General features: G+C 41.1%; 1 protein-coding gene across 3 annotated transcripts; it reads left to right on the top strand.

Annotated features, from left to right (window-relative positions):
• The first annotated feature begins 3,726 nt into the window (after positions 1 to 3,726).
• Positions 3,727 to 12,042, top strand: LOC107223281 (tyrosine-protein phosphatase non-receptor type 7). 3 transcript variants are annotated; one of them, XM_046737115.1, is made up of 8 exons: positions 3,727 to 3,929; positions 7,176 to 7,380; positions 7,499 to 7,676; positions 8,283 to 8,501; positions 8,616 to 9,023; positions 9,119 to 9,414; positions 9,503 to 9,712; positions 9,973 to 12,042. In XM_046737115.1, exons 1-8 carry the CDS (start codon positions 3,896 to 3,898, stop codon positions 10,082 to 10,084), a joined length of 1,662 nt encoding a protein of 553 aa, XP_046593071.1. In that variant the 5' UTR covers positions 3,727 to 3,895; the 3' UTR covers positions 10,085 to 12,042. The 3 variants fall into 3 exon arrangements, with proteins under 3 accessions (XP_046593071.1, XP_015518399.1, XP_046593072.1); XM_015662913.2 differs by lacking the exon at positions 3,727 to 3,929 and adding an exon at positions 5,557 to 5,776; XM_046737116.1 differs by lacking the exon at positions 3,727 to 3,929 and adding an exon at positions 5,805 to 6,028.
• Positions 12,043 to 12,161: the final 119 nt, after the last annotated feature.

Genomic DNA, 12,161 nt, shown 5'->3' with positions numbered 1-12,161 from the left:
GGGTTGAGTTAGAATGTCGGTACATTTCGCCAGGCGAATTGTCGTCTTCCGAGCCAACGTCAAGCCTGGAATCTTGTCTGAAACACTCTTGCCATCATTTTGTTTCATCTGAAATGGCCTGCGGTAAACAGTAGTTGCTGAAATCCATCCCACAGCCGAAAAAGATCTCCAGGTGGGAGAACGGCGGCCATATTGATTTTGGGCCAATGTCAAAATCAGACCGCAATTAGTGTCATCCAGACATTCCTAGTCGCTGAATTAAACAAGATTTCAGGCTGCCATGCTTACAAACAAAATTACTCTCCCATTTTCCAGGATTCATGCGCACAAGTGCGTTATCTCGTTGTGCATTTAGGTTGAAACTGGTACACGGATCACTGTTCGGAGCGCGCAACTCGAGCCGCTTACTACCAAGGTTTGAAATAAAAGTGAGATTTTAAATCACTGCCGACAAGCGAGGGATGATGACTAACGCCGATTCCCTATGCAGCGAGTCGAGCTTCACGGCCCCGAGAGACCGGAGGCGGTGCGTGGAGTCTGAAAATATATCCGTGCAGCTGGGTTATAATTCGACACGTTTTCTACTCGAGACACCTAATGTTATGGCTTCCGAAGTGATTAGAGGTATATGCGTGCATATGTATACTTGTTAGAAAATCATCCTCTAATCTGGCGATCATTTTAAACATCTAACCCCACATTACGTTTCGGAGTGGTGTGAAAATTTATGGTAATACTTTGCTACCGTTTTTTCATTTCTCGCGTCTCGTGTTTAACGATAAATTATTTCTCCGAATAATTCCGCTGGTCTTCAAGTACAATAATACTTTGAATGCAATTTAGTATAATTTGAATAAAAAATTATGTAGTTTACCCAATTTGTTCACGGATAAAAGTATCTTGCGTATTTTCAATTGATAATATCGGTCCAACTTCATTTCTAAGTCTCGTTGCTCGAATAAAAACGATCACCTACATTTCGTTTATATATATACTGTCGTAACTTACAATTACCATTGACAACCTTTTTATTTCTCATTTCAGCGCTATAAGGATTGCGGAAACGCGGACAATCCCGCCGACATGCAATTATACGATTTGTAAAGTGGTGCTATATCAAGCAAGGTTACGAGAGAGTTTCGTGAAAATCGGATTATGTATATACAGTAATTGCTAAAATCCTATTCCTGAAGTTAGCACTTTGTCCTGGTTTTCCTCGGTCTCCTCGTCGTAACAAACCGTCGGCTCTGGCTGCGTTCGCGTATCGATTGGCGGGGACGCGGTTCCCCGACGGAAGTAGCCTACATTCGACCCTTTCCTCTCCTTCTGGCCGACATTACTCCACCCGCCCCCGTGCGTGGTCTCGAACCCAGTCGAACCCCTGGCTCCACTCCGCCTCATTCAACAAATTCTTCCTCCGGTTCCCCTTTCTCGGTCGGCCATCCCTCGGCGCAAACTCGTAAAACCTCCCCTCCGAACGACGGGTTGATCGTGCATCGCGAGTCGCGCGTGTCCTACACCTACAAGACACGCGTACAGAATTCGCGCGCGATATTAACCCGGAGTAAAAGACTCTCCGCGCAGGCGCCACCCCAACAACTCACCAGGATCGTCCTCGATGATTTATCAGTCCCATTGCATCGGAATTAAATCCTCCGCGTTATAACATTCATCTACAAAGATTTGATAAACAGGATACATATTTTTAAAAAATCTATACTTGTAATACAAGTAGTTATACATTGTGTACGTATTATTTTACCATGCAAATTAGCTCCCGGTTTCCCCGCACCCTCGATATTTCACTCGAACACCGCACAAGCCGTGCAATGACACATCGTTGAGAAGAGAAATGTCTTCTTGTCGGGGGTAACGCTCGATCTGGTTTCGGGATTGCGGAGCAGAGGGTGAAAGAAAGAGATCTGGGCATGAACGAGAGGACGACGCACTACCGTGCTCGGAGGGCAGAAGGGGCGATAGTACGTTTTTACATGTATGCGTGCCGATGTCGGGAGGAAGAGACGCTAATGCGAGCAGGAAAGGAGGACGACTCGAGGGCGATGCGACGGCGCGCGTTCCTTCGATGCAGCTCGTAAAATCCTGAACGCAGTTACCCGCCAGACTGCAATCTGTTCGGACGAACGTCGAAATCAGGTCGAATCCGCGTTGCTCGATCGCGATTTTTTTTTTTCACTTATAAACCTATACCTGTAGGTAAACGTAGAAGCGATTGAGCCACACGCACTGGCTTATACATAACACGATACACGCCGAAGGGTAAAACACCCGGCGGATTTTTAACTAACCGATCGACTCGTGTGAATGTCTAGAGCCTTATTCATAGCGGTACGTATATCAATGTACGCACATGTATGTATTATAAATTAGGTACTCCTGACGTTCCTTCGTCTATACACCTATTACAGGTGTACGTGTAGGTCTCGTTCGAGGAACCGCCTACGCAACAGTCATTCCTGCGATCGCAAATTAATACCCCGTAGTCTTACCTGTAACGCGGGACGCGACTCTTATCAATGGGCCGTGAGCCAAGGTCACGCTTTTGCACCCCCTCATCCTTCCCGGCACCCATCGCTCCCGATCGCGCCGCTCTGCCTATCGACTACGCGGCGTCAAAAGGGCTCGCGAAGAACGAAGACGCGCGCCTCGACGTGTCGCCCACGCACACGGAGCGGAGGCCAATCGTACAGCACGCACTTTACGCAAGTGTGAGCCCCCTGTCTGCCCGCCTGCCTGCCCGCCGAGGGCTCGAGAGCCCGATTACTGAATGGAGTCCCTATGCCGCCGCGACTCGGACCTACCGTTTCGCCAAAATCCAGTCAGTAGCACAGCCACCCTCGCCGGAGGCTTTGCGCCGGGTAACAGGGACCCTGTTTTTCACCACCGCTCGCGTCTTCTTTCTTTCCGTTCTGCGTTATCGCGACCCTACAAGCTACGCCTCGCCATTAGACTCTTCGCTCGAAACTCTCCCTTGATTTTGCAGATACGTTTTTCGTTCCCTCATTCCGTCACGAATACGCGATTCAAATGTCAACCCTGTGCTGTTACTCACTGTCGCCCTATCTATTCTGTCTTTCTCGTTGTACCGTAGTTTGTTTCCCTGCTAAATCAACGTACGACGATACAATCATTCACGCAATTTTAAAGACTTGCCAATATCGTTGTACGAGCGTATATTGCACGGTCTCACGCAGCATCGTTCGCGGCTCAATTGGTCACTTCCAAACTTTCAATTTATTTTCTAAAACTTGGCACGGTAACCAACCGTGTACACAGGTTTTACTGTACGATGCCAATCGTTGCATCTCATCGAAATCAATGGCCGTCTCATAAACTTTTTGCGAATAAAACGTATGAGTAATGTTTAAATTATATACATCTACTGCTTTATTTTCTGTACACACTAATTACGGAGTGAATCGACGCGTATCGTAGAAATTGACGGGATTGATAGACGATTAGCCATCGGAAATATATAAAACAGATTCACCTCCGCGTGAAAGAAACGATGTAAAAATATATCGACTGGAGTTGTATGTGTTGTTTTATTTTTATTTATTCATCTTTCATTCTCGTTAAATAACGGACAAATCAATAAAGAAATAAATACTCTAACGAAGCCTTCGTATCAGGCTTCCCCTGAGAAATCTATTTGGTCATTTTCATTTTTTTCTTCGCTCTCGCACGTAATTTCACCTAAGTAATTCTCGTCCGAACCACGGCGATATTTTTGTGAGCGTATGCTGACCGGTTTTATCTATTCCCGCCTTGTCACCGCATCTAAGTTCATAGGGGATTGAATTCACATGGTCATCGATACCTTCGAAATCATTTTGAAACATACAAAAATATCTGCAAGTCAATTTTAATTGGGGATATGTGGCAGTGTGCTGATGCTGTTTTGTTTCACGGTAAACCCTTACGCATGTAATATTTCATTTACAAATGCGTCTTGAATTTATTTCTGTACGTGTAGATGTGAGCATGATGTTATAGTCACTAGTACATATCTACGAGTATAAATGTAAAATTTATTTAAATGATACACTGCATATGCTGCAGATTATTGTTCTACCTTGAGTTAATCACGTTAATCATATTCATGTGGTTTCGTCCACAATTAGGTACATTACAGGTACACGTATTGCTCTGCAGCTTTGCCTGAATTTTTCTTGATCTAGTTTTAAATAGTGCTTTTATTATCGCCTCTATATCTATATGCATGATCGTTAGTTACTCCTCTGGCTTAATTATTCTTGAGAATATAGAGTAGCTCTGTTGTTCTTCTTTTCACATTGAGGTTCATCGAGATGAAAAATCTGAAATCAGCACAAATATTTTCCCTTTTGCTAGAGCTGTGAAAGAAAAACAAACGGGAAAAAATGCTTGGATGGAATTAAATAAATTATAGCAGTAAAAATGATTGTTGAATTTGACGAAATAACAATTTATTTATACGTGCAAATTGATTATTATTATTATTCCCTTGGAAGGGCGGACACATACATGTGAAATTGAAAGAGAGTCGGGTGAAAAATAATATCCAATCCAAGGGATGAGATTTGGCGAGGCTCTGCTACCGACATCTGTCGGTCACATTAACAATAACTCCCACTCAGCGATAGGTCAATAATTTAGCCCAACACTCTTCAAGGCTCTTCGGCTTAGCCGCTATGAATGAGAACAATTTCATTTCAATGTATATACGTGCATGAACAGGGAATTTTTTAATCCAAACACATGGACATATTGTTAGCCTAAGAAGTAGATGAAGTAGAAAAGCCATTGTTCTAGAGGATTATATAAGTACTTTCAAAACTGCATCACATACACGCATAACCCAGCCAAAGTCCATATAGTCCTCAATCAACGTAAATGTGCTTCGAAATATTACTACACGTACTGAAATCAGACGTATTCTTTTTTCTGTCTCACTCGCATGTCAATCGGATATCGTATACGAAGTACGTAGTCTATTTCCGTCCTTCCGTATAACAACGTGGGCGAAATGTCGTTTTTACGCAAACATCAACGTAATATAATATACGCAGGTATACAAAGTCGAAAGTTTAACTCTTCCGGGTTCATTTTTATTTTTTCTTCCTTCGTCGTGGCAACATTTTTAACGGTACAAATAAATCGTCGCGTTCCCAAGATTCATTGATGCGATGACGAGAGAAAAAAAAAAGAACAAAGAAAAAGTAAAAAACAAAGAAACAAAGAAACAACAAAAACGATCCCCGTAATAACGATACACTCTGAAACTCCATTGATCCGTTCGACCGCCACAACACCTACTCCCCTGCATGGGAGAGCGGATATCAAAAGGGTTCGTGTGCACGGTGCGAATGCGTGTTATACGATCACAGACGGCGTCGCCCACTCACACGAACGAACCTCGGGCGAGCGATAATTTCCCGCCAAATTCACGGGGGGTGGATTCGACGCCGTTCACCGATTGGCTCGCCGAGCTCGGCCTCCCCCCCCCCCCTCTTCGCTTCGTGCCGAGGCCGAGCCGAGTAGCGAGGTCGGTCGGCAGTTCGGGCTCTCGACGGTCGACAGTTCGAACGGATGTCTCGGCTAGTTGTGACGTGCGAGTCGGTCGTCGATGTGCAGGCGAATCCCTGATCACCGACACGAAACAAGAGTCGACCGACGAGCGAATATACGACGTTAATTACACACGCGATACGCAGAATGAGCTTAGCCGCGAACAGTGCACCGCTCGCAATATTAGTGTGCGTGATTTTGATAAGAGGTATAAATTGCAGGATTTCACTGTGTTTTTCAATCTCTCAGTTTTTTCCACTCCGCTTTATTCACTAACACGACGATTTTCGCTACAAAGAGAGAAATGGGAAATAAAATAAATAAAAAAACAACACAAATTTCATCACCGAACGGTTTCGTTCGTCTTCTCGCTATTACTACGTACTGCAGGATGTGTGCTACGCTCGTGTTTATGACAGTGCGATCCATAATACGGGGGATTTTTTCGAATGCATTACCTGTGGGTTTCTATGTATTTCACACTCTACCTCTCTAATTACCTGCCTACCTACCTAACTTCTTACTTACTTAACTTATCGTTCTGTATCTAACGAACATTGCATGTGTGCATCTGGGTATCTGGGTATATGGGTATATTTCGTCTAGCAGCTCCGTCAATCCTGTTTGGCAGCAGCAGTCATCTAATCGGCGCATGATGCATCCCGACTCTTCCAGCGTCTCTACGTCTCCTATAAAATTAACTCTAATGTTTACTTCCTGTCTGGGGAATATGCGGTGACTAGAGCAGCCTTGGTGTCTGTTCCTCTTCTCGTGCATACGCGCGTACAAGAATACGTGTTATAGACAAATAGATAGATACGTGTATAGATGAATATGCTATGCTGTCACATGTGTTTATATTATATATATATACATATATTATACGCTTTTCAACACGCACGTTAATGCCTGTGCTGAACGAATATATACATCGCGATTAGACTGCTTTTACATTTGGTAAACCGATTTATTGATCGGGTAGGCAGTTAAAAAATTGTTGCGAAAACATCGCGAGAACGCAATATGTGTGAGTCTGTGTCAAACGTGTTTTAAATTTGTCAACACCGTAACGGTGGTCAAACTCTTCGTCACTTCGTTCAACCTATTCTGCAAACAGTCTTTATTGTCGTATTTCGTCACATATTATAACTCCCGTCTTTTCAGTACGCACACACCTTGACACTTGTGCATCTCGTACATGCACGTACACACTCGCCTCCCGGAAGAATGAAATTACGTTGCAATTACTGCTGTCTCGAAAGAGTGGACACATGAGTAACATAGCAATTTCCCGATACGTGTCATTTGTCATTTTTCTCGGAGATTGTGATTTTTAGAACGTTATGGAAACCCGTTAAACATTTTTACGGAAATTATGGTGACGTGTCCATGTTTCAGGCTATTTTTTTCTTATATATTAATTCGAGACTGAAAAAATTGACCATCATCTAAACTTCCGGTGTAGTATTAGTTTCATTAAAGATATCGTACTGTGGAAGGGAATTAAGGAACGCCTCGATTGTTTTTGTCGTCAGTGTTGAGTGATCATCGGTAGTATCGACGTCTGAGTAAAATGAACCTGCAATTTTTTTATCTTTGTGTTTCAGGAGGCACCGGCACCCCTTTAACTCATCACTATAAGCGTGATGCAGTCCCTTATGGAGAACCAAGTGAGATCGAAGATGGTACCGGCTCGTCGGATACTTACAACCACCACTACTTAATTGCTGAGCCAAAGTGGCGCTCGGACGCAGTGCTGCCAGTATCCCTGCTGCCAGCACCCGAGGGTATGTCGGCGAGATCCCAGCACAGGTAGGCTTGCGAGGCGATTGTTGACAGAAGCTTGCAAACTTGATGGGAATAATGAATTAATGCCAAAGGGAATACGAATTCATTATTTAACGACAGTTTGTTTTTCGATTTTGAACAGGATTCGACAGTCCTCTACGGGACCGAACGATGCTGGAATGGATCTACAGATGGCACAACTGGGTGCAAAAGGTGGAGAGGAGGTTAGTTCCACCGCAACGCTATCCTGGCTCGACTGGCAACTACCACTCTTCGTAGTACTTTGCGCCTTGGTTGGCGCCATACTGTTCACTTTTGTGGTAAGAACAGAAATTGATCGTTGAAAATAACGACATGTTTCATTGCAATACAAAAATTCAGGAACCTAATGTTGTGCTTACCAAAAATGCTAGCAAGTCACTTTTTTTGTGAAATATTGTGCAGCGTTTAGACTCTGTAATTTCACTCATTATTGCAGTCAGATACCATACATTTCACATTTAAATTGTTGAGCTCTGATGCCATGCTATCGCATATAAATCTTGGAATAGTAGTAAATTTGATAAGGGACTTTCTTCCACTTCTGAGAGAAATCACCGGCTATTTCTTAGCAGCCCAGTTGTGTCAATCAATCACTGCTAATTTCATGTACATTGAATTTAGCTTGAAGATGAAATTAGTCGAAATTCCGGTCAGGAGAAGACGTTTAATAATTTGTAAAACGTGAAAATAATAATCGACGTTTCGGCCGGGCCCTGCCGACCATCCTCAGGATGAATTTAGCTATCAAAATCCTATAGTGTTGGCAAATTTTTAACAATTTGAGTCAGTTAGAAAGAGCAATTCGTGGTGTAAGGAACATGATGAATTCTAGGAAGACCAAACGTAAGATTTACTAACAAACCATAGAAACGATATATCTACAGATCCTGTTATGGCTTCGAAAGCAAATGTCGTGTGAAAAAGACACAGAAGATGGAGACAGGCGAGGATTGGTAGAAGAAGGCGCAGTTGGCCTACCAGAAAAGCCAGCTAAGGAATTGAGAGACCCTGTTGAAGCTCAGTGGGTTTGTCAGCCAGTTATGAAACCTCCTGTTGCTATTCAACCGACTAGACCTGTTAAGCAGCCAGCTGCACTTCCAGAGGTAATTCGCACACTACTTACAATACGAAATAGAATTACCCAGTTCCAGTGACATACAAACAGCTGCTGCTGCAATGTTTTTTTTTCTTAACAAAATGTTAATCATCCCATTCAGGTAATGACATTATCTGCGCCAGAACGAAGACCTGAACCAATTCGCATCAAGGCTAAAGGTCTCCTAGAACGCCGAGGTTCTAGTGCTAGTTTGACAATAGAGTTGGCACCTGCACCGGAAAGCCCGCCATCGATGGTGACGCCAACCCGTGAATGTACAGCTGAAGAATTCTTATTGAGTGCTGGAAATGTTCTATCACGTGCCCAGCTGTGTAAAGTACTAAAAGAACCTGCCTTGTTACACAAAGAATTTTGGGAAGTGCCTTTAAATCTACCGCACAAGGTCGACGTCTGTGGTTCTGGTATTAAAAATCGATATTGCTCGGTCCTGCCAAATCCACAGTCACGAGTTGTCCTCCCAGGATCTGACGATCCCCTCGCCAGTTATATTAACGCCAATTATATTCGTGTAAGTGAAATTTTGAGTAATGGGTGAAAACTCAGCTACCTCGCTGTCATTATCAATGAAATAATAAATTTGCATTGTGTTTTTTTATGACGTAGGGCTATGACTGCGAAGATACTCGTTACATCGCGACCCAGGGGCCATTGTCGCATACCATCAGTGATTTCTGGAGAATGGTTTGGTCAGAAAGAGTTTCTACCATTGTTATGATGACCAGATTGCACGAGGCAACAAAGACCAAGTGCGACCCTTATTTTCCGCTAGAGAAAAACGGCCGAATGCAAGCTGGTACCTATACCGTCGTCGTAAATTCCGTTGAATCTAAAGATGGCTATATGGTCAGAGAATTAGAGCTTGGATACGAAGGAGAAAGAAGACACATACAGCACTATTGGTGAGGATAAAATATCCGTTCTGTATTTTAGACTGAACTCTTATTCTAAGAAAAGAACGTCTAATGATTTTCTCTTTTTTGTTCACAGGTATGACACGTGGCCAGATCATGCAGTACCTCAGGCTGCTGGCGCATTGGTTGGCCTAGCTGCCGAAGTTAACTCGTTACCAGGCCCAGTAGTTGTACACTGCAGTGCCGGAATTGGGCGAACTGGATGTTTTATAGCTATAGCCACAGGAATGGCTCAATTATTGAGGGATGGAAATGTCGACGTACTCGGTATTCTTTGCCAAATGAGGTGAGAGCAGTCATTGTTTGACACATTTTTCATAGATTCCCTTAAATGTGTAGTTAAGTCGAGTTTATTTCGTAAAAGTTTAAAAAGGGGTAATGATAATGTATACCGAAACTATTGGAAATATTTACACTAATATCTTAAACCTGTAAATAAGTAAATTCATTAGTGATAATAAGCCCTTGGTCTCCGTTTTCTCTTGTATACATTGTTTAATCCCGCGTTACGCCTGAAATTCATTGTGATGCGATTTGACGTTACAGGTATGACAGAGGTGGAATGGTGCAAACTGCTGAGCAATATGAGTTTGTACACAGGGCATTGTATCTGTTTGAACAAACACTCGGTAATTTGACGCCAACGTCGGGTGATTGAAACATTGTTAGCGCAAAGGTTCCTCAAGAAAAATCAGGCTCGTTCGATACTGGTTCGGATGTTAGGCTTCTGACCTGCGCTACTACGGACTTTTCGTTACAAAATCCATCGTGGATGTAACTGAGAAGTATAAAGTCTATATCAATCCAAGCTGCCATCACCAATACTGCCACGTCGAACTGTTTGACACTTAATCTCAAAGGCGCAAAGCTCAATGAAAATCTAGGATTCAGCGGATATGTGGGGAATTTTTCGACGAAACTATACCGATTCATGATCCAAATCAAAATGATGGATATTTTTTTGGTGATATCATCAATCGCCTGAGATTAACGCGGTTGGATAGCGCAATGTTCGTTCGAAGGGAATGACATTTTTAACGTATATTACGGTGCTTTATGAAAATTTATTTTTTAACAAGCATTTTCACTAATATCAACTTTTCATCCCCTTAGAAACGAAACATTTTTACATTACAAATACATTCCAAAAAGAGATAAACAAATTTATTCAGATTCTGGCTATTGTCAAAAATATTGTGACCAGAAATTAATTTCATGCGAACCAATCGATATATTCTTCGTATCATTTTAACTTCACAATTTTCATACACATTTTGCTTTCTATCTTTTTTACAATACTTGCTCGTATTTTTTTGTTTTTTTTTTCGTTTTTCGTATCAACCCTACTAGTTACGTTAGCGGCAACTATTCATTTCGCACGAATGCTCGAAATCTTAGAGAGTTTTTCATACAGCTCCGGCATGTACAATTATACATTTAGAACAAGATCTGAAATTTAGTATTGAACTGGTGAACGACCAGGTATTGTAGAGTTGACGTAGCTATTCAATTTAAAAACAAAATTTTCTAATATCGTGACGTATTTTATTTTAAACCGTACGAGCGGATGAAAATAATATTTAGCTCTGTGCGAAGTGAGAGAATGCTTTGAACAATTTGGGACCCACGACGAATATATACTTACATCCTGATTCCAGTTCCTAAATGTTTTTTTTTTTTTTTTTTCTAGTATTAATTACTAACATTTGTTATATTATTTTATTTTATTTATTGACCAAGACTGAATGCGAGTAGTACAATGTGTTATCATGGATTATTATTACTATTACTACTGTTATTATTGTTACTTTATTTTTTTGAAAATTCTGTATGCAAATGAGAATATATTGAAAATTCCATGTCATATAGAATCAGAAAAAAAGGAAAACGAAAAGCTGTGCAGAATAAACAAAGTGACGAATATGTTGGATCCTTGTAAAAGAAATCAATGTCTAAAATATCAATTAGAAAGATAGATAAATAATGTAGAATGCCTACAAGATAAAAATTGGTGATTAATGAATATTTAGATTAACTTGAAGATCCATGACTGCGAGTATCCGAATATTTGTAAAATATTTAACTGTGGAATTAGTATTTATCTACTCGCAAGAAAAAAAAAACTTAAATGCAAACTTCTTTCGTTATTTGTTTCGAAATTCGAGTTTAACAGGAACAGGAAAAATAAGACAATTTAATTATAACGTAAATCATGGTCATTTTCGTGTAATTTTTATTAGCATGAATGAATACACAGATTATAGAGAATGATTGGGAGAGATTGTGATATATTAAATACCTGTATAATAATGATAAATGATTATATTTGCGAGAAAGGAAGACAGAGAGAGGTAGTATGTGTTTGTGTAAATGATCTGAAAGAGTAAATTATAATATTAATATACGGATCTGTACATATATATTTATATAAATATGGGTATTTGTATACCTAAGTATACACACATATATAGATATATACGTGTGCAAGCCTCAAAAAACCACTCTTACGATTAGAGTAGCGGAAAAGAATAATAATACATAATAATAATAATTTTAGTGCCCCCTCGGTGTTCAACTGTACTTATGTGACGTAAATAAATGTTTATAATCTCCAAACAGATCGTTCCCTCATTTGTGCAATTATATGCGTGTAAAAGTAAGTAATAACTGCAGTAATTTTCATCTATTTATACCTACATGAATTACAATTATAATCACGTAAAGGACAGGATTTA

This window comes from Neodiprion lecontei, chromosome 4 (genome assembly GCF_021901455.1).
Source record: "Neodiprion lecontei isolate iyNeoLeco1 chromosome 4, iyNeoLeco1.1, whole genome shotgun sequence".
Lineage (NCBI taxonomy): Eukaryota > Metazoa > Arthropoda > Insecta > Hymenoptera > Diprionidae > Neodiprion > Neodiprion lecontei.
The sequence above is the reverse complement of the archived record's forward strand: the minus strand, read 5'-3'. Positions and strand labels throughout refer to the sequence as shown.